Source organism: Mustela erminea, chromosome 8 (genome assembly GCF_009829155.1).
Source record: "Mustela erminea isolate mMusErm1 chromosome 8, mMusErm1.Pri, whole genome shotgun sequence".
In the NCBI taxonomy this organism is placed as follows: domain Eukaryota; kingdom Metazoa; phylum Chordata; class Mammalia; order Carnivora; family Mustelidae; genus Mustela; species Mustela erminea.
The window spans coordinates 62,017,317-62,040,154 of record NC_045621.1 but is presented as its reverse complement, the minus strand read 5'-3'; the positions used below and the strand labels follow the sequence as shown (position 1 = coordinate 62,040,154).

At 39.8% G+C, this 22,838-nt stretch overlaps 1 protein-coding gene across 1 annotated transcript in view; it reads left to right on the top strand.

Annotated features, from left to right (window-relative positions):
• TTC21B (tetratricopeptide repeat domain 21B) overlaps window positions 1-18,575 on the top strand; it is an 81,732-nt gene extending 63,157 nt beyond the window's left edge. The window contains 4 exon segments of the mRNA XM_032355836.1: window positions 5,507-5,731; window positions 11,985-12,105; window positions 16,160-16,227; window positions 17,440-18,575. Coding sequence (XP_032211727.1) covers window positions 5,507-5,731; window positions 11,985-12,105; window positions 16,160-16,227; window positions 17,440-17,517 — 492 coding nt within the window. The 3' untranslated portion in view covers window positions 17,518-18,575.
• The last annotated feature ends 4,263 nt before the right edge of the window (window positions 18,576-22,838 follow it).

Genomic DNA, 22,838 nt, shown 5'->3' with positions numbered 1-22,838 from the left:
CCCTGGTTGGAGAACTCCTGGCTTAGGTTGCTATGTGCATGCAGCCAATCTTACCCGCCATTGACTACCGATCTAGCGCTGCCAGCCAGATTTGGGGAAATGTACCAGCTTCCAGTGCCATGCAAGCTTGTACTAGCACCAACTGTTGCCTACATTGTTGTTTACGTAATGATGCAAAACGGCGGAACATAAGGATTTACAACAGATACCCAATCCCGTAATGGAGCTATGTCAATCTTATCTGCTTAACTCTTTCGACAGATTAGCAGCAATAGAAAGGTCATTATAGGCCATGGAGGTTATGCAAAGTCCAGAAAGTGATTGGATGCATCTGGTCGTCAATAGTTTCTGGAGAATGTCCACTTGTTACAGATGTGGTGAGAGCTACAGCCGCTGCAGTTGCTGCAGCTGCAGAGGCTGCTACAGCCACAATAATGGCTGCAGTGATCCCAAAGTCTCTTTTATGTCTTGAGAGCAATACAGGCGAATTGTTAGGATTTACAGAAACGGGCATGGGAATGAAAGTAGGTCTACAGGAGGGAGGATGGCGGACTCATTCGTCAGTGGCATGGGGAACGGCCAGGCTTTCACTATTGCCCATTGGTGCATCTGTTGAAGGGATGCTGGTGTCGCCAGGATCGCTATCAGGCCGAGCATCAGGACGGGGCGGGCCATGTTGATCGATTCTTCTAATCAGTCGCTCCGGGACCCAGATAGGCACTTGGGCATCCTGTGGAAAAAGACAAACAGAACCTCGGTGCCATATTAGGACCGGGTCAGGGCCTCTCCATTGGCCCGTGAGTATATCCTTCCACTTTGCCTGGGCTAGAGTGCGTTCGGTAACCGCCGCATGCCTGTCCGCTGCAGATGTACCATTATGGTCCAAGGACAAAAAATTTAAAATGTAAAGGGTGAGAGATGTAAGATCACGGGGTGACTTGTAGTCATCCCCTATTCCCCCTTTTCTTATTTTCTGTAAGCATCGTTTGAAGGTGCCATTGGCACGTTCAATTATTCCTTGACCTTGTGGATTGTAAGGTATACCTGTAGTATGGGCTATACCAAATTGACTTAGGAATTGATGGATAGATTTTGATGTATATGCAGGTTCATTATCTGTCTTTATTTGTTTTGGGATACCCCAATCTGCGAAGCATCATAGGCAGTGTGTGATGACTTGTTTTGAATTCTCCCCCATGAGGGGAGTAGCCATTATGATACCCGAATAAGTGTCCACTGATATATGTACGTACTTTTGTTGCCCGAATTCAGGTACATGTGTGACATCCATTTGCCATAGGTGATTAGCTTGAAGGCCTTTGGGATTTACCCCTAAGGAAGGCTGAGGGAGTAATGTGGCACAATTCCCACAGGTCCTTACTATATCTCTTGCCTGTTCTTTGGTGATATGGAATCTATATCTTAAGGTATTAGAATTCACATGCCATTTGCTATGGAACAGCTTCGCCTGTTCTAAGGTAGGGCAAATAAGTTGGAAACAACTATTGTGGTCTGCTAGAGCATTGCCCTCGGATAATGGTCCTGGTAGGCTCATATGGGCTCTGATGTGATCTATAAAAAATGGTGCAGTGCGCAGTTGCACAACCTCTTGTAGTTGCCTTAAGATCCATGGAATAGGTGAATCACTTAAGGAGAGGATGGCTGTTTCAATATTTTTTGTTGCATTTACCACGTATTGACTATCAGAAATACAATCGTCTGGGGTAAGGTTCATGCTACCGACTGCTTCCAAAAGTGGAAGTGTATAAGCAGCCTGTGGCCCATAAGTAGTGACTGCTTCCTTAAACTGTTTAATAAGTTTGAAGTCTAGTGGTTGATGAAACCTCTGTTGATTTTGATCTTCTAACACTGGGTATGCAAGAGGGGAGGGTTTAGTAAAGTCCGTAATGTCCCTCCATCCTGCATTTCTACGTTCTGGACAACCGCATGCCCCTCGGGAGCATGAAGTGTTATATGGTGGCGGCCATTCTGCAGGTGGCGCTATAGGCCTACATTCAGGGGTAGGAATTCTTGACCTTCTGACAGAGGGCGCTAGGGAGTCATATTTTTTCCCGGCTTCTTTGTATGTCTTTCCCTTTAAAGGTTCGTTAGGGCCTTTCTCTTTTAATTTTAAGTGTGTCATGGCTTCCCCAAGCTCATCTTCAGAGGAGCTCTCCTCTGAATTTTCTCCCCCTCTGCTAGATCCTGCCTTAGAGGCTTCTCTGACCTGCTCCTCGATAACATTTTTAACCGTTTTATGGTTAGAGTCTAGCGGAGTGCCATTAGCCTTAAGCACCTCCGTCAGTAATCCTCCCATCTTAGTAAACTTTGATCCCATTATTTCTTGTCCTATGCCTAGGAACCCTTTTACTTCTCGTCCTATACTTAGGAACTTTCTCACTTCTCATCCTATACTTAGGAACTTTCTTATCTGAAATTTTGTGCACACTTACCGGATCGTTGCGTTCACTGAGAACTCCTCGGTGTAGGTTTCGGGTTTCCCGGGTTTCGGCACCACTTGTCGCTCTCACCAGCAAGAACGACCAGGAGACCTCAGCGAAGCAAGCTTTATTTCTGCGTAGCTGTTGGGATCCCCTCTCCCCTGCCCGTGCATGTCTATATATACCAAGGTTGCACAACCAATCACTCGCAGCCACATAGGTACAAAATCCTAAGTTCCGCCTACTGGCTCGCATCCAGCCACCATCTTAATGGCGTGTTTACTTTCGGGCACCGAAAAAGTCGTGCGGCACCCGGGGCCCCCCACGGGCCCAGCCGGAGCAGCTCCGCACCGTCGCCACCCGGCGGCGGCAACGGCTTGAGGCAGCGGCGGCCGAGGCAACGAGCGGGCACGGCGGAGCCCAGAAGCATCACCGCGCATGCGCTACAAGCCACTCGGGCACCGACAAAATACCATTTTTTTGTGTTGGTGAGACTGCATTATTTTTACCATTCGTACATATGTGATTAGTAATACGCTATCCTCAAGTCTGTCTACTGACCGCACCAGCCAAAGACTGATGCATGAACTGAAGTTTCAGAAACAGTGAGTTTTATCTTGCATTTTTTCCCTTTTAACTCATAAGCTAAATGTATTAAATATAATGAATATTCATTAAGCAGCCAGTGGATGCTAAGGACAGTGGGAATTGCGAAGATAAACCAAGACAGTCTCTTCCGTCAAGTTTATCACAGTCCAGGGAAAATGAAGCAAAGCATACTGACTGCATAAAACCCAAATCCATTACATTCTGTTCTAGAGCTGCAGGTAAAAGTGCTGTAGGAAATAAAATAATGAAAATTATTTTCATCAAGCTCTAATATTAGGAGAGTGGGGAAGGCCTTTTTGTGGACAAGTTTTTTGATTGAAGAAGAACTACGATAACTTGCATTTTCACAGGCAGAGGCAGAGAAGATACATTCTGGAGGCAGGGGGAAAATATGAACAAAGGCAAGGAGGCAGGGAAGCATCCTGTATATTCACGACACTATGTGGTGTTCAGACTGAAAAGAGTTACATGACAGGAAGTCAGGGGAGGAAGCAGTACAAGATTAGTTAAACCCGTGCAAAGGGTTTCCACCTGCTTTCATCCCGTCACCTTGAACCATTGTTGTATAACAGGCGTTGTATAACATGGCCTTATTGTCCTCAGTGGTCTAAACTCGTTGCAGCTCAGAGTGACTGAGAAAGACAGAAAAAAGCCAGCTGAACACCTTAGGATGTCTGCACCAAAAAAACATGTGGGTCTAATGCAGGGCTTGGAACTCAGGTTTATATTTTTGAAACTATTCTTGAGTTCATTTACTAGTGATCAAGCTGTGAGGAACTAATTAATTCTAATCTAACTCAATGTGTGTGATTTAAAATCAGGGAGCTTATTTTAAAATGTATAGTGTGAGATATTTTTAGCATGTCACTAGATCTGGACATTTTTACAGGCCCCCTCTTGGCTTGGAATGTCCTGGGACCTGGCCAACAAATTCAGAGCATGTCTCTACTTTCTTTCCTTTCTACAAGAGGAGGCAAGGGTCGGCGGTGCCCAATCATTGATGATCTATCCCTCATGTCTCCAAAACCTACTACCAGTTGGCTGGATTTGGCACTCAAATTTTTTTGCCATTATGTATTGGAAGTTTGTTGGTAGGCATAGAATTACAACCAAAGAAGTTTTATGCTCTGAAAAATTAATTTCTTCAAGCTCTAAGGAATTGTCCTCCTCCATTCCAGGGCTATTTCTCACTTCCAGCCACGGTCGGTGTTGGACAATGAACCAATCACTCTGTTCTCCTTTTGCAGTGTTTCTTACTGGTTACCCAGACTTGCTATATTACAGTGCACCTTTACTATAGTCTCGGTATTATAATTTCTGTATCACAGTTTTTCATCATTTGTATCTTAACCTGAAATCTTTCTCTTTATAAAAACATCATAATCCCTCTGCTGAAATGTAAAAAGCCACCCTCGCTTTGTCAGGGTTATACACATATTGCTCAGGTTAGTTGGTTTCCTGGATAGATCACCAGTAGCTTCCACTTTATACCAATTCTTATTAGTTTGTTGGTTTCACAGAGTGACATTTTCTGACATTGAACTCTCTCTAAAAGAACATTGTGTTTTACAGACACTATCAAGAAGCTGCAGACTCTAGGTCTAAAAGAGTATTTTAAGGCATGAGTTTATTTCTCACACTATACATACTATACATTTCAAAGTGATTAATTAATTGTATGCCTTGTTTATAACATTCCATTAGTCAGACTTTACTGGGTGAAAAGGCTTTTGAATAATACAAGAAGAAAGGGAAAAGGAGCAGTAGAAGTCAGTATTGATAAGAAGTCAGTATAGATAAGTCAGCAGAAGTTCATGTAGGTCAGGAATGTCATTAGTAGGTATATCAATGTCATTCTTGTTTTAAAGTAAAAGAACTAGGGAGCCAAAATGCTGAATCTGAAACGCAAATGTTCAGTTAGGATTATATTGAAATAGAATTTTGGTTTTTTTGTTTCTATATAAAACCACTAAAGAGCTAGTCAGTCCCATTAAAGATCAAGTCGCCCTAATTGTCTGTATCGTGTGGTTATGGCATCTACGTATTTATTGGATTATCTTGGCCACGTGGTCAGCTTGAGGTTACTTGGTGGATTAACGTATGACCATACCACAGTTATCTATGCGGAGCCAGATACGGAGTCCACAGACCAACGTTCATACTGCAGAGCCCTTGCTACTTGCTGTGTTTCCTTTTAAACATAGGACATCTTTGGGGCGCCCAGGTGGCTCAGTTGGTTAAGCTGCCTTCAGCTCTGGTCATGATTCCAGGGTCCTGGGATCGAGCCCCACATCAGGCTCCCTACTCAGCAGAGAGCCTGCTTCTTTCTCTCCCCCTCTCCCTGACGCTCTGCTTACTTGTGTTCTCTAACTCTCTGTCAAATAAATAAAATATTTAAAAAAAAATAGGACATCTTTGTTTGTGGATCGGGGGTCTGAAGTTTTGTGTTCTTACAGAAGGATCATATTCCAGCACTTCTGGGAATGGCAACAGCTTATATGATCTTGAAACAGACTCCACGAGCCAGAAACCAGCTGAAGCGGATTGCAAAAATGAACTGGAATCCTATTGATGCTGAGGACTTTGAGAAGAGTTGGCTGCTGCTTGCTGATATTTATATTCAATCAGCAAAATACGACATGGCAGAAGAGCTGCTCAAACGGTGCCTGCGTCATAATAGGGTAGGTGACTGCAGAGGGAAAAATAACTGTTGACCTTTGATGTAATGGGTCATTAAAGGGGGGACCAAATGATGGTCCATTTTTAAGAGTTCTTGTGTGTTTTTTGAAAATTGAATGTTTATTCTTACCATAATCAGGAAATAAACATTAAAAGAAGAAAGAAGCCATTTGCTCTTGAAAATAGAGAGAGAGAGAGAGAGAGAGAGATTTATGCCTTTTCAAGTTTCAGCTGTGGTATGCCCCACTTACGGAAAGTGTTTATGGAATGTCAAGCATTTGCCTGTGATTATCCAACTCATCCCAGATCTAATGAAAATTGCAGAAGAACGTTAATTGCGGACGTCTGTCCCTCCTATTAAGAAATACTCTAGATGAATTTCCTGCAGCTGCATGTTGTTTTCACATTATTAGAATCCACTATGCATAATATATTTTGTGGGTAAAAGTCTTTTTGGCATTTAATTTGTTTATTAAAAAGTCCTTATCTTTAGGTATGAAATTGAAAATCTTCAAGTCTGTAGAAATCCAAGGCCTTTTAGTAACAGTGCATTTTGGTGTATAGTCACAAAAAAAGGTCTTAGGGCATCTTTTTTTTTTTTAATTTTATTTATTTATTTGACAGAGAGAGAGATCAAGATATCACAAGTAGGCAGAGAGGCAAGCAGAGAGAGAGGGGGAAGCAGGCCTCCCGCTGAGCAGGGAGTAGGGCATCATTTTTTTTTTTTAAAGATTTTATTTATTTATTTGACAGAGAGAGAGATCACAAATAGGCAGAGAGACAGACAGAGAGAGAGATGAGGAGAAGCAGGCTCCCTGCTGAGCAGAGAGCCCAATGCGGGACTCGATCCCAGGCCCCTGGGATAATGACCTGAGCCGAAGGCAGAGGCTTAACCCACTGAGCCACCCAGGCGCCCCAGGGCATCATTTTTTAAGTTAAGAATTTGTTAGTATTGTTGAGAAATACTTGTACTCAACTTAGAAACTTGAGGATATTTATCTTTCAGATTCATAGCAATTACTTCAAAATTTTAATCATAGTAAATCTTTTATTCTCAGCAAATTAAAGTACAAAGCAGATCTTTTGTTTTTTAAAGAGTTATGATCATCTAATCCTATTAAGTTACTTTCTTAGGGATTTTTAAAACCACAAAATATCAAGCCCTTTTTCAATTTATAGTTGATACATCTGATTTTAAGTAAAATTGTCCTTGAAAAACAGATTCTTATGAATAGGTTTTGAAAAATCTAAACTTCATGCAAGGAAAACAAAACAAAAATAAACTGTTGGGATTACACCAAAATAAAAAGCTCATGCACAGAGAAGGAGACCATCAACAAAACAAAAAGGCAACTTATACATGGGAGAAGATATTTTCAATGATATATTTCATAAGAGGTTACTATCCAAAGGTATAAAGAAATTGTACAACTCAACACCAAAAAAACCCCACAAATAATCCAATTCAAAAATGGGCAGAGGACTTCAATAGACATTTTTCTAAGGAAGACCTACAGGTGGTCAGTAGACATGATGCTCAACATTACTAACCATCAGGGAAATGCAAATCAAAACCACAATGAAAATTACTTTATACTTGTCACAATGGCTAGAATCGAAAATAACAAGTGTTGGCAAGTATGTAGAGATAAGGAAACTCGTGCACTGTTTGTAGGAATGTGTATTGAAGCAGTAACTATGGAAAACAGTATGGACATTCCCCCCAAAATTAAAAGCAGAAATACCATGTGATCCACTAATTCCACTAGTGGGTATTTAACCAAAGAAAATGAAAGTACTAATGCAAAAAGACATGTGCATTCCCATGTTTATTGCAGCATTATTTAAGATAGCTGAGATATAGAAGCAACCCAAATGAAGGGCACCTGGGTGACTGAGTCAGTTAACCATCCAGCTCTTGATTTTGCCTAGGTCATGATCTTAGGGTCATAAGATCAAGCCCCATGTCAGGTTCCATGTTTAGCAGGGAGTTTGCTTCTCTCTAGCTCTCTCTGCCCCCCTCCCCCTCCCTCTAGACCCTATGTCCCTTCCCTACTCATGTTATCTCCCCAACCCTGTCTCTCTTGTGCTCTCAAATAAATAAATCTTCAGAAAAAAAGAGTGACCCAAGTGTACATCGATAGATGAATGAGTAAAGAAGATATGGCACATATATATACAATGGCATATTATTCAGCCATAAAACAGAACGAGTCCTTGCCATTTGTGACAACATGGATGAACCTAGAGGCTATTAAGCTAAGTGAAATCAGTCAGACAGAGAAAGACACCGTATGATCCCACTTATATGTGTAATCTAAACAAATGAAAAAAAAACAGACTCATAAATTCAAAGAACAAACTAATGGTTGCCAGAGGGCTCAGGAGTAGGATGGGCAAAATGGGTGAAGAGAAATGGGAGATACAGGCTTCCCATTACAGGGTGAGTAAGTCTTGGGGACGAAAGGTACAGCATTGGGAATATGTGGTACAGTAGGAGCATGGTATGGTGACAGGTGGGAGCTACATTTGTGATGAGCATAACACAAGGTATGGACTTGTTAAATCCTCTGTTGTACACCTAAAATTAATGTGACATTGTGGGTCAACTATACTTCCATTAATAAAAAAAAATGTAAGCTGCCAGACGACTGACCCTTACATGCCTACTCTAGGATTAAGCGAGATTACGTGGGAATTAAGGTTTCTGTGCAGACAGAATTTCAGTTTGCCAGAACACTGACAGCGTATATTGCACGGTTGAACACAATGGCTACTTGAGAGGCGCCAGTTTGGCTGATCAGACATGTCAATATTGGAAGCATGAGATTCAGGAACTAGAGCTTAGAAACCTTGAATTGTATAATTAAAAGATGGAGATCATCCAGATCTGGGATAGAAATGTACAAGATGATACCAGACCATCTTGTCATACCAGATGGCAAGGAAGCTATCGGAGATGATTAGAGTCACGTCAAGGACTCAGGAGCCAACTTGAAGACACTCACGCTAGCCCAAGTTGGAACATGTTAACTATCAGTAAGAATAGTAACCGCGGTGGATTGAAACACACAGAATAAGTTTAAATCCACGAGTTTACGAAGGTCCAAAAAAGAAAAAAAAAAATCAGAAACCTAATTGTTCACCACTGATATGTGCTGGTGAACTATTATTTCTAAAGCCAGCAAATAAAGGGAACGCATTAAGCACTTACCCTGCCTTTTCTGTGTAAACTATACTACTGGGTAACAATACACCATAAAAGGAGACATTTCTCATGATAGATGTTTTCCAACTAATAAATGAAGAGAGAGTGGTAGACTATCACTATTTTCCATCCCTTATAAATTAGTGTATGGATATAACATCAAAATAATAGATCCTAATATTATGTACCTCCTTGGGGAAGAACACAACTCAAACCCTCACTTAGGGTCCAGAATTTAAAAGGGCACTTTAAGTGTCAGGAATGATCTTTGGCAGCTGGTGCTACTAAAACAACGTCCTCTAAACCGGGTACCTTATAAACAGCAGAAATGGATTTCTCCCACTTCTAAGGCTGGAGGTCTGAGATCTGGGTGCAGCCTGGTTCAGTTCTGGTGAGGACTCTCTTCAAGGTTGCAGACCACCAGCTTTTCGTTCTATCCTCACATGGTGGAAGGAGAGGGCGAGAGAACTGGCTGGGGCCTCTTTTTTTTTTTTTTTGAATCTGTTAGCATTCATCGAATGTTTTTGTTTTTGTTTAATTTCTTTTCTGTGTCACAGAATTCATTGTTTGTGCACCACACCCAGTGCTCCATGCAATCCGTGCCCTCCATAATACCCACCGCCTGGCTCCCCCAACTTCCCACCCCCTGCTTCTTCAAAACCCTCAGATTGTTTTTCAGAGTCCATAGTCTCTCATGGTTCACCTCCCCTTCCAATTTCCCTCAACTCCCTTCTCCTCTCCATCTCCCTATGTCCTCCATGTTATTTGTTATGCTCCACAAATAAGTGAAACCGTGTGATAATTGACTCTCTCTGCTTGACTTATTTCACTCAGCATAATCTCTTCCAGTCCCGTCCATGTTGCTACAAAAGTTGGGTATTCATCCTTTCTGATGGAGGCATAATACTCCATAGTGTATATGGACCACATCTTCCTTATCCATTCTTCCATTGAAGGGCATCTTGGTTCTTTCCACAGTTTGGCGACCGTGGCCATTGCTGTTATGAACATTGGGGTACAGATGGCCCTTCTTTTCCCTACATCTGTATCTTTGGGGTAAATACCAGTAGTGCAATTTCAGGGTCATAGGGAAGCTCTATTTTTAATTTCTTAAGGAATCTCCACACTCTTTTCCAAAGTGGTTGCACCAACTTGCATTCCCACTAACAGTGTAAGAGGGTTCCCCTTTCTCCACATCTTCTCCAACACACGTCGTTTCCTGTCTTGCTAATTTTGTGGGGCCTCTTTTATAAGGACACCGGTCCCTCTCATGAGAGCTCCATCCTCGTGATCTAGTTTTTTCACAAAGATCCCATCTCCTAGTACCATTACACTGGAGCTGAAGGTTTCAGTGTATGAATTTTTTAAATATCCAGTCCACTATAGATAAATAATCATTTTATCAAGATTATTGTAGATTATTATAAGTTACAACAAAAGATTATTATGATAAATAATGCAATATTTTTTAAACCAAAATATCAAACGTTACCTAAATAGCATCTGACAGTGCTGTGCTGAGTGGTATTGAAACCTGTAAAAAAAGGGAAAATGTATGCCTCCATATCCATGTTTTTATGTATTTTTCAGCAGGTTATGATTTTAATGAAAATATTATTGACATATTTACTCCCATTAAAGTCAGAAAAATAAAATAACAAATTTTGTTTGGTTATAAAGAAATACTCAAAAAGTGAGTGTCAATATTGCCATTTTTCAATTTGATTTGTAAAAATGTTTGGGGAAAGAAATTAGCAACTAAAAGAAATCACAGAATCATGCCTACCGAGTTATGCATTTTCCCTTTTGCCTCAGGCTCCAGTGTGGCCCGGCAGGGCGCTGACCTATGCAGTCCTTTCACCTCTCTCCCCAAAGATCTAAATTAAATTTAAACCTCTAGATCTGGGCGCCTGGGTGGCTCAGTGGGTTAAGCCGCTGCCTTCGGCTCAGGTCATGATCTCAGAGTCCTGGGATCGAGTCCCGCATCGGGCTCTCTGCTCAGTGGAGAGCCTGCTTCCCTCTCTCTCTCTCTGACTGCCTCTCCGTCTACTTGTGATTTCTCTCTGTCAAATTAATAAATAAAATCTTAAAAAAAAAAAAAAAAAAAAAACCTCTAGATCTAATGACAGCTTTCAGATATCGGTGACATAGGAATACAGCACATAAGCACCACGAGGATGCACGCAACCAAATCGAGGCTGACAAACTCAAGGATAAAAACTCTTGTGTGCCACATTTAACTGCAAAGAAAGAGGCAGAGAGGGAGAGGTGGAAGGGAAACCTCTAAATCAAATAAAGTTGAAAGACATTTCAGCCGGTCACAATGTGTGGGCCTTGTTGGGCTCATCATCCTAACAAACTAAAAACAGAACAAAATTATATTGAGACCATTTGAAATTTGAGTAATGACTGGATATTTAGTAATATCATGGAGTTGTTACATTTTAGGTATGATAAATTGTGGTTCTGTTTAAAGGAAATCCTTATATTTAAAGGAGGATCCTAAAATATTGATGAGTGAGATGCTACGATATCTGAGGATTTTTTATTCGCTCATACAGAAGGACAAGTATTGGGGGGTAGAGGTTAAAACAGTATTAGTCATGATTTAATTGTTTAAGATACAGGTTCCTGGTGCTCATTATTCTGTTAATTTTAACTTGAAATTATTTATAATAAAAAAACTATATGTATGTGTGTAAAATACACATTCCTTTGCTCTCCCTTAAAAATCCTGACTCAGGGGGCAGTGGGAGTTGGACGTGATCAGAATCTTGTATTAAGCCCCATAGATGGTTTGATTGCCTAACCAAGGTGATGGATACTGGGGAGGGTATGTACTATGGTGAGCGCTGTGAATTGTCTAAGACTGATGAATCACAGACCTGTACCCTGAAACAAATAATACATTATATGTTAATTAAAAAAAAAAGAAAAACATTGTTTTATGTGCCAATTAAATGAGTTAATGTGGTCGGCCTCTACAGTCCTTAAGCACCCCGTAAAATCAGTTTTAATCTATTGATACATCTTCCATTTTCCTTCAGTCTTGCTGCAAAGCTTATGAATATATGGGGTACATTATGGAAAAGGAGCAAGCATATACAGATGCAGCCTTAAACTATGAGATGGCGTGGAAACATGGCAATCAGACAAATCCAGCAGTCGGTGAGTTGAACAAACTAGATACGAGGTTTTCACTGGAAACTTGGGTTCTATTTGTAAATCTTCATTTAAATGCATCTGATTTCTCTTTTTTTAATCTTTAATTTTTTTAAATTTCTTTTCAGTGTACCCGATTTCGTTGTTTATGCACCATACCCAGTGCTCCATACAATACGTACTCTCCATAATACCCACCACCAGGCTCACCTATCTTCCCACCCCCTGCCCCTTCAAAACCCTCAGATTGTTTTTCAGAGTCCATAGTCTCTCATGGTTCATCTCCCCCTCCAATTTCCTTCAACTCCCTTTTTAAGAATAAAAGAAACATTAAGAGCCAACTTCCTTATCAGCCCTTCTAAAAAATAAATTTTCTATTCATAATAGATTATTAACTTAATAGTTATTAAGTGTAATTTCCTGAGATTCAAACTGGTTCTCAGTCACCTTAAAGGGCATCTAATCTAATTCTGCCCCTTTCTCTCCCTTAACCTTCTGCCATTTCCAAATGGTAATGCTACAGGGCAAAAGTGTTCCCATGTCAGGTCAGTTAGGAAGACATTTAATTAAATCAAGGTCCGCAGGTTTCTTTGCTGCAGGACTTCTCTGTGCCTTTATACACTAATGTATATTGTGATGGATATCACAGACGGGACGTTTCCCACGGTAGTATAACCCTGGACATTTTTTTTCCCTGAGCACCTAGAAACACCAATCTGTTCCAGTGATAGACTCAAGGAATGTGGTCTCCAACATCCCTACCAGATAGCATCTGGAATATACTGAGTGACTAACCTCCCCCCACATTGTGAGGGAGCCCATCCCTATATTTTTTCCTTTCTTTGTACTGAGCTGAAATATGCTGCATTGAAACTGGCCAGGTCTCCTCTCTGCAGCAACCCACAGAGTCCTTCCCTTTCTAAACGTGTGGCACTCTAATTCAGCTTTCTATCCTGTTTCTTTGAATACGTTTCTTCAAACTATCTCAGTTACTCGCCCATTCTTCCTGAGACTTGCTTCCAAATCTTTCACCCTCCTTGTTGCTGGAAACTCTAAAATAGTGCTTCCCAATCTGTGCTTTGGAATACTTGGTGAGATATTAATAGTTATTTCTTTACAAAAAGGAAAAAGTGGAAAGAGAGAGTTGAGTATGAGGAGATTAGATTTCATGGCCAAATGAGTTTGGAAAAGGCTGTTCTACTGGTCTCTGCCCCTCCTGACCTGTTTGTGCCAGAAATGAACAAGTTCTTAAAGTATAATTTAAGATCTAATTATACATATAATCAAGCTGTTTTTTTATTAGGCATTTCAGTAGTAGTTAACTCAGCCTTAAGGTATCATCCGTCTTTTAGCAGCCACATCATGGTGTGGACTCAGATTTAATTTGCAATCAACTAGGTCATGTTTACATTAACTACTGTTAGCTCAGGACTTTCCCCGCCGTGTATTTTCTGGAGTCTGTGATTTTACTAGACTTGTGTAGGGCACAGGAACTAATACAGTACCATTTGTTGATGGTAGTTTTCCTTCTCAAGTATCATGTATCCTATAGAATCAGGTCAGCTTGTAAAATGAAAATTCCTTAAATGCCTTTAAAATATATATAATTTTTACACTTCATTCCATAGAAGGTATACATACATTTAGAAGTTAAATTACTTAAACATTCTATTCCTGGAAGACTTTCCAACAAATACAGAGATTCTAGCTCATTAGTTCTTCCATTGTGCCATCTGTGTATTTTATAGATGGTTGTGTCAATTTCCCCGAATTCTCATTGGTAAGTTTTTTCTGAGGCTGTCAGTGTATTCTTTAGCTTCTTCCTTAAGATGGTCATTGCAGGGCGCCTGGGTGGCTCAGTGGGTTAAGCTGCTGCCTTCGGCTCAGGTCATGATCTCAGGGTCCTGGGATCGAGCCCCGCATCGGGCTCCCTGCTCAGCGGGGAGCCTGCTTCCCTCTCTCTCTCTCTCTGCCTGCCTCTCTGTCTACTGTGATCTCTCTCTGTCAAATAAATAAATAAAATCTTTAAAAAAAAAAAAAAAAAAAGATGGTCATTGCATCTAACATCTGCAGTTGCCTGGCCAAATTAACAGTGCAATTCACTTTTTCAGTTGTCAGGAAACCCTTCAAATCATGGTCATGTTCTTTCTGTAAGGTTCAAGCTTGAGTTGCTGTCACTGTGAGAAGCACCAGGAATGGAGAGCCAGGAAGAAAACACCTCCCTGTCTGCTCCTCTGTGCCCATTCTCAGGACACGTGACACCCATTAGATTGTTCACAGGGTTTGTGCCCCTCTCCCCTCCTCTGCTATCTTTCTCTCCTGATGACATAGTGTTGAATTTTTATAAACTTGACAGGTGTAATGTAGGTGCAGTACACATTTTCTTCACCATTTCTGGCCCTTTATTTCCTCTCTCAGATTTTTTGGACAAGATGATCTATCAGGTTTCTTCCAACATTAAAACTTTGAGCTTCCAATTTAGGATCGACTACATTACTAATGTATGTGTGGCACTCTAAAACTTTTAAAAGCATTTCACAAGTATTTCACTAGATCTTAAAATCGCAGTAAGAGTTGGATTGGGGGTCCGATGAGGAAACTTGAAATTGACAGCTCACCTGACTTGCTGAGGTCTCCAGGCTAGTCAGGAAGCCGGAAACCAAAACCAAAATCCAGGTTTTTTGGCTCTAGTTTCTGTGTAAAGTATGATTGGCATGACATAACATCTTAAATTGTTTTCCTTTTTAAATGTCACCAATTCTATTTTTTAGCCAGTTTTACGATTCCTTTGTTATGATACCAAATTTAACTCTTTGAAACTTACTGTTTTCATCTTTGACAGTTTTATAGGCATGTATGTTTATGTGTATTTATGTCAAATATGAATTTTAGATAATTCCTCTTTATTTCATTTTACTACCTTATGATTACATTAGCTGGTAATTCTTTTCAAATATTTGTTTGAAATTTAAAAAAAAAAAATGCTTTGGTACTTTTATTAGGCCCAAGAGCAGCATTCAAATTTCCCTAATTTATAAGAGGTAAAGTGAAGTGCTGAATTTATGAATTACATATTATTTTACATCCTGATATATCATTTTGCATTTGTGGAGTACAATGCCACTGTTAATTTCTTATCTCCTACTGTTGTCTAACTCTCATGGCGTTCTTATAGAAAAACAGCAATCCTTTAAGAATATCTTAAAACCTTATTTTAAATATTAGTATTTGAAACATGACATTTCAATATAGTACTTGTGATAATTGTTACAAATGGTTGATGTGGGATGTCTGACGACTGCTCTCCCCTCTTCTGGCTGGCTCTCCTAACTGCTCTGCCCTGTCATGTTCTCTGGGTCTTTCCAATTCCTGTGGCTCCCACCACTGCCTTTTATCTGAGCAGTTTCCCCTGCCAAAAAGTGTCCCTGCGTCCGTTGCCTTGGGCCGGTTCAAACCTCATCCTTCAGATTGCAAGCATTGCCTGATACCTGCCCCCTCCCCATCCACATTTCTTTTTTGAAATGTCTTGGCCTCTGTCTTTCTTGCATACCATTTGTCTCACTTTTGAAAGTGGTAATTTACTCATGCAATTATTTAAATAACCTCCTTTATTTCCTAATAGAGTGTAAACCCCCTGCCTGCAGGAAGAGTGTGACTCACATGTTAAGAGCTGAATAAATCCATGCTGTATAAATGGGTAGCTGTGGTATCCTTCACTGTCCAGCGATGAGTTACTATAATCGGAAATAAATGGGACAGTGTTAGTAAGTTACAAAAGCTCCTCTCGCAGGATGGCAGTCTTCTCACCCACCAGGATATTCACTGCAGTCCTTTTTCCGGCTCCATTTTCCTTTGTACCTGTTCTACCTTCATGTGGCTCCACCTTCCGTCAGCCCCTCATTTCCCTCTCCTAGTGTGTTCACCAGCCTTCGTTTAGGCTTCTCCACAGTGAGTAAGCAAACAAAGGAGGCGGCAAAAAAGGTAGTGCTAGTGGTGTGCTCTGTACATAGTACTGATCATTATGGTTTCTTTTGTTTTGTTTTGTTTTTTGTCTTAACAGGATACAAACTGGCATTTAATTACTTAAAAGCAAAAAGATATGTGGATGCCATTGACGTGTGTCACCAGGTAAAACTGCAGATTAGATTTCTTTAAATTTTTCAGCTGCTGAATGTCCTACTTTTAGTTCGTCTCAAGATGTACATGAACAGAGGTAGAGGATGTTGTGTTTTGGTTAAACAACTCATCAAATACATCTAGAAGAGATTACCACCTTTCCAGTTTAGAAAATGACCAAGTCTACTTAAATCAAACATGTTTTTAATGGGGGTTCCAGTAATAAAATGTTTCTGTCACATTAAAGACAGAAGGTAGAGGAGAAGCATGTGAAATGAAACTACTGATTCTCCAGGCCACTGTTCTGAATGAAGTTCTTGTGAATATGTCCAAGTCTGGTTGGTAGAGAATTCAGATTTATAAATTAGAGAGAAGAAGTATTTCTGTTATTTAGAACTCATTTGATTACATTTCTGTAAGATCCCTAACTACATGGTCCCTTGCTAAAGTGCAAATATTTAAGTTGCACTTCTAGAATTCGTAGTTTTTTAATATATATGTTGTCTCATTGATATATAAGGCATTGCCCCATTATTCCAGACAGGGCATTATATTGAATATTGTTAGGAGCTCCAAGAAAAGCTCCTAAGAAGAGAATTATGTAATGTCTCCTTTCCCAGAGTGCTGTATCAGCATCATTATAGTGAATACTTGGCTTTGGTGATTGCTATTGATTACTGAAGCTCTCTGTGGGGCAGTATTTCACATTAAGGTTAAGGTTTTGCATTAATGTAATGTTATATATTAGAATCATTTGTGGAATTCTTTTAAAAATGTCTATCTCCTCACTCACAGACTCAGTAGACCTAGAAATTTGTATGTTTCCAAAATCCCTCCAGGTAAATCTGATGTGTACTCCTGGTGAAAAATAACTCTGTAAGGGTTCTTTCAAGTATCATATGACTAGCTAATTTTCTAAATATTTAAAATTATCGATGCATACTTGTTTTTTGCAACTGATTATTAAGGAAGTAATTATATTTGTTGTATTTCTCACATGTATTTGGATTCTATTGTTGTCATCTAATTACTGTTTACTATGAGTTATGTCACATTTCAGATGTCACCTTTAAGAAATGTTGTTTATCTTTGTAATATTAATACAATGAAATCTCAACTGTAATGCTCATTTCCAGTAAGTTTTATAGCTCTCCAGTTTTCAGTAATCAATTACAAGTTCTCATGCTTTTGTTTTGTTTTTTGTTTTTGTTTCTGTTTTTGCAGGTTCTTGAAGCACATCCAACTTATCCAAAAATCAGGAAGGATATACTTGATAAGGCCCGTACATCTTTGAGGCCTTGAAAAGTATTCTAATTTCATTTGTTGGTTATGCAAGAAATGAAAGGAATAAGTTCTTATAGTTCAGAATAGATTTGAGCTAAAACTTTGTAACAGAAGCATACTTTTCTTTCTCCAGCAGAGGCTGCTATTGTATATAGAGAGAAATGCTAAGTCAAATGGTTGGGTTTCCGATGGAGAAAGGCAGTGGGAGCTGGTTTATCTGATTGTCTTGATTCGGAACATATTTGGTGTCTCAGTGGTACAGATTATAACCCATTTCTATAAAGAATCTTTTGTTAAATATGAGGTAATTAAATATCCTATATCTTTTCTAAGGAATATTAAGTTGTTCATTTCAGGAAATATATTTAATATGCTGTTGTTCTTTGTTAAATTTGTTTTGTAACATTCCCTGTTGTTTCAAAGGATTGAGAAAATTTTCTTGTAAATAATTTATGAAAAGAAAAAGTATATTTTAATAAAAAGTTTATAAATTTATGGTTTGTATTGTTCTTAGAACTCAAAAGACATGGTAAGTTTTGCAAATACAGGGTAAGCCCCCTAAACAATTTGCACTGTTAATGAGTACTTGGAATATGTGACATTCCTAGAAAAATCTTTTTGGAAAAATGTAAAGAATGTGAGCTTCCATTCCCTTTGTTGAACTCATTCTTTCTGCTTTCAGTGCCAGTGTGATCTTAAGAAATAATCTGGATGTGAAATCTGTTAGAATAGGTAAACTCTTGTAGCAATAATTCACCTTAGCCTGAAGACTAGTTATCTTGATGTCACTTCAGATACTGTAATATCTGGCAGGGAATGGTGACAGAATAGTTCTGGTCAGCAGGGACCCACCAGGCATACCCTGTGAAAGCAGCTGCCTCCCTTACCATGCCTACCACCCTCTGGCTTAGCGGTTCTCAGCCTTTTGGGTTAAAATTAACCTAATCTTAATTAACTCAAGTTTTAGCATTATTTCAGACTTGTTGTATACATCTTTTCCCATTGTCTTTAAAAATACCATAAACAGGGTCTACTGTTTCATTTACATTTCCAATAAATAGAGTATTTTTAAGTTGCCTGTTGCTTTTAAGTGTCCTATGGTTTTTTTTTTTTTTTTGAGCTATATTCTCTTGTTTTTGACTACTTCTGCAGTTTTCCAAAGTCCTTTTAATTCCCTTTGTACATCATAAAATTCTAATCATTCTTCTCTTTCACCTACCTTATTTATAGCATTTCATGAAAATATTTAAGAGCATTTATGAAGATTTCATATCTGTTAGAACACTTTCACATGTCTTATTATAGTTGGTCACCAGGACCCTAGAATATAGGTATCATTATCCCTGTTTATAATTCTGGAACTGCAGCAGGTTAGCTCTTTCTTTGCAATTCAGCCTGAATGGATATTGTTAAGGATATTATATAAGAGCATCTTAAGTAGTTCCAGTGCATTTGCATCATGGAATGCTAGAGTCCTGGCAATTGGATAGAGAAAGTAGGACATCTCTTCTTCCAGCAAGACACTTCCAAATCAGTCTTCCTATCTGTAAAATGGGGAGTTTGTTTTGTTTCTTTAGCAACCACTATTTTGCAGCTGCCATTTGTGAGGTACTATTCTAGGAAATTTACTTACATTATGTCTTTTATGTCTTTTAATTCACACTCAACTCTCCAGAGAAATAATACTCTTATTTTTCAGATGAGGAGGATGGAATTTCAACTAAATGATTTGCCCAAGGTCACCGAGAAAGTGTCAGAATCTGGATGCCATATTGACCCAGACAACTTCAAAGCTCATGCCCTGTTTCCTATATTAAGACATTTTGCATCAGTCAGAGAGTGTGTCTATAAGAAAAAATTCTCTTGTCTACATCTGGCTAACAGAAGAAACTAAGTGTTCTGTCACAGAGATAGCCAAGTAATGAGGAACAAGATCGACTGAGTGGAATGAGCAGTTCTTACAAATGTGAAATTACAGACTTACCGAAGGGAAGTCTGGTTGTGGAGTAGTGTAGTGTAGCAGTTAAGTATGTGGATTTGAATTTGGCTCTACCACTTGCTAGATGTTTAACCTTTCTCAAGTTATGTAGGTTCTCTGAGCTTTTGTTTTCTCATCCATAAAGAAGCATTTAAGGATAATCTGCCTCAGGTGGTTGTAAGGATTAAATGAGGGAACATACATAAAACCTAATAATGAATCTGACTCACTTAGGCTCTTCATGGATAGTGGCTCTCCTGGTTTATTTAAAGTGGAATAGGGCCAAGTAGTAACTGCGACTGAGAAAAACCTCCACTGAAGAGAAAATAATGAAGTCCAAGGCGAGAGAAAGAGGACAAATGGGCTCCCCAAGAATGCTCAGCCATACGGGATGCTGGGTTCTCATTCATGCTCGCCCTCCTCCCCACTCGACCCCTTCTCCCCCCCCACCCCGTCCCCTCCCCTCCCCCACCAAACACTGCTGGACCCTTTACTTGCAGAATCTCTTTGCATCCGTCTCTGCCTTTGCTCTAGCCCCTCTAACCTGGGACTCTCCCTTCTCTCCTCTCCAAGCTTCCAGTCTCCAAGCTTCCCACTCTAGGCTTATTCTTTCTTTCTTTCAGGTATCAGTTTATTGTCCCCTCCTCAGAGGCCATGTCCATGTCCAGCCCCAGAGTGTAAAGTAGCCAGCCTGTCATGCTATATCATGTCACCCTTTGAAAACTCTGTTTAGCACTCAGTCAGCCTCTGATGTTTCCTGTTCACTGAGGGAGGCATGGTTTATGATGAAGCCTTATGTGACATACCCAAGATCATACGTCCAGGAAAGCGGGAACTCAGACTGCCCTGGACTGCTGAAGGAATCCAGTAAAATGAGAGTCCGGGGACTGCGCTGAGGAGAACATAGGAGCAGAGAGCAGAGGAGCACAACATGCCAATTTTCTATCCATCTGGGATCAGAATACCATCCCCTCATGGTAAGGAAGCAGTTATTCATTTAATGCCCTTTGACCTTAAGCTAGCAAGTATGATGAACTGGATCCCAAGAAGAAATAGTCTTCCCTAGAAGTCAAGAACCCAGAGCAATTCTGGAAGGGTTTCCTGCATGCACAGCTGAGGAAACTCCATTGAATTTTGCATTACAGTCCAAGTAGCTAGTAGAGTCACTGTGGAAACCAAATGGCCAATTAAGACTGACAGCAACTTCTGGTTTGGGATTGGAGACGAGTGACTAGCCTTATAATAGGATTAAACAGCAGTGCTAATGCTGATAAAGTAATAAATGAAAGATTTGCAAAGTTGCAAGAAAGCTAGCACGTTCACACTCTGCTGGCACAGTGTAGTCAGCCTTCCTAAAGGGCATTTTTGCAGTCTGAAGTAATCGCACTTAGAGAAGTTTTTCATAGGAGGTATTCAGAAATTTCTCCAAGTTTTTCAGTTAAAGAATAACAGCAAAAGGGTCGTTTTTTATTGTTACCAAAACATTCAATGTAAAAGAAGTAGTCAAATACATTATACTTTACCCCAAAATGGAATACTATGTGGTCATCAAAAACTATTTTCAAAGATGTTTTTATGTGTTTTTTAAAACTTTTCAAAGATTTTTAACTGCCAAAATTTCAAAAAATAATAAGCAAAATATCAGGAAACATAACTCCATATAAAATATTAACACAGAAAAATAGATACGTAGATAGAAATACATACAAAACCAAATGAAACTAACCCAATTTGCAGGGGTGGGGGCACTTGGGTGGCTCAGTTGGTTAAGCTTCTGCCTTCTGCTCAAGTCATGATCCCAGGATCCTGGGGTCGAGCGCCCCATGTCAGGCTCCCTGCTTAGTGGGGACTCTGCCTCTCCCTTTCCCTCTGCCCCCCACCCACCCCACTTATGCTCTCACTCAAATAAATAAATCTTTAACAAAGAAAAAAAAAAAAAGAAATTAACCCAATTTTTAACTTGTTATATATGAGTGCTGAAATAATCAGAAATTTACGTATTTTACAAGTTAACTGCAATGAACATATACATTAAATACATATATTTGTATAATTTTTTTAAAGAATAACATTCTCAAAACTTGCTTTTTGCTGACTGTTTAAAGTTGTTTAACTGAGCTAAGATGAGTAGGAAAAAATAAACAAAAGCTAACATTCTTTCAACTTCACACCCACACTTTACTACTAATTGTTTATGCAAAATGTAATCTGGTTTATTTCACTTGTCAGAGGAAAAGATTCAGGATGTGGAAGCTAGAAGAAGACCGCTGGGAAATGTTAACAGAAGTGGTAATAGCCATGATAATAGGAGAACATGGGGTTACCAAGGAGGCTAGAAGTTTTGCTTGTCAAAACTGGTTAAGAGCACAATCTTGCAACTACAGAAAAGTTGAAAGCAAAGCCAGTTCTCTGCACTTTTAACTCATATTCTAATAGAGTTTTAGTGATGACCCCACCAAATTTAATAAGAAACCAGTAGAAATAACTGAAATCACACTGGGTGCCAAAGCGTGGTTGTGTAGTTTGTGACCCAGCTGAGGCGGGAGTGGGTGGCAGGTGAAATCCAGCGCCCAGATATGCCCTACAATCAATCCCCCTCCCACCCTGGGAGGAAGAGGACCCCCCTCTTCTAATCTTAACAAGGATTCCTTGTGGGTCAGTAACAGCCCTGTGAATGGAAGGTGAGGGACCACAGACAGCAGTCGGCATAGGAAAATGTTTAGATACAGAGCTGAGGGTAAGGGTGTGGGCGCATGCTTCCTGCAGAGCCCACAAGGGTCTTGCTTTGTTTTTCTGTTTTCTAAGATAGGAGCTATTTGAGCATCTTGAAATAGTTACAGAATATTTAAAGCCAACCGATTTTGAAGATACAAGAAAGAGAAGAGGGAAAAACTGGAATAGGAAAAGGGTGAGGTTCTGGGGGCATTTAGAAGAATTTGAGTTTGCAGGGATGTGTGATTTTTGTAAGGACAATGTCAGAACCGAGTAAGTGCAGGAAAAAAGTCTGACATATAAAGGCGGCCTCAGGAGCCCTTATGCTAAATGGCTCCAATACTTTTGTAATAAATAAAGTGGACTTTGACCTAAATGCAGTACCACTCCTTCATATGTGTGGAATTTGGGGGCCTCTGTTTTCCTTGGGCTCTGAAGTATTTTTCAGTTACTTCCAGGTTCCTGGTTGTGGTTGCTGGGAGTCTGTCTGCCAGATTAGAGGGGGGTTACTGTAACATAATAAATCATAGTTATGGGCAGAAAAAAGTGCTACCCACCTTTGAATACTCTTCTTAAGGGCCAGATGTTTCCTAGAAAAATGCTTCACTCTACAATCTGCCTTACAGTGCACATAAATGCATCTGGCACC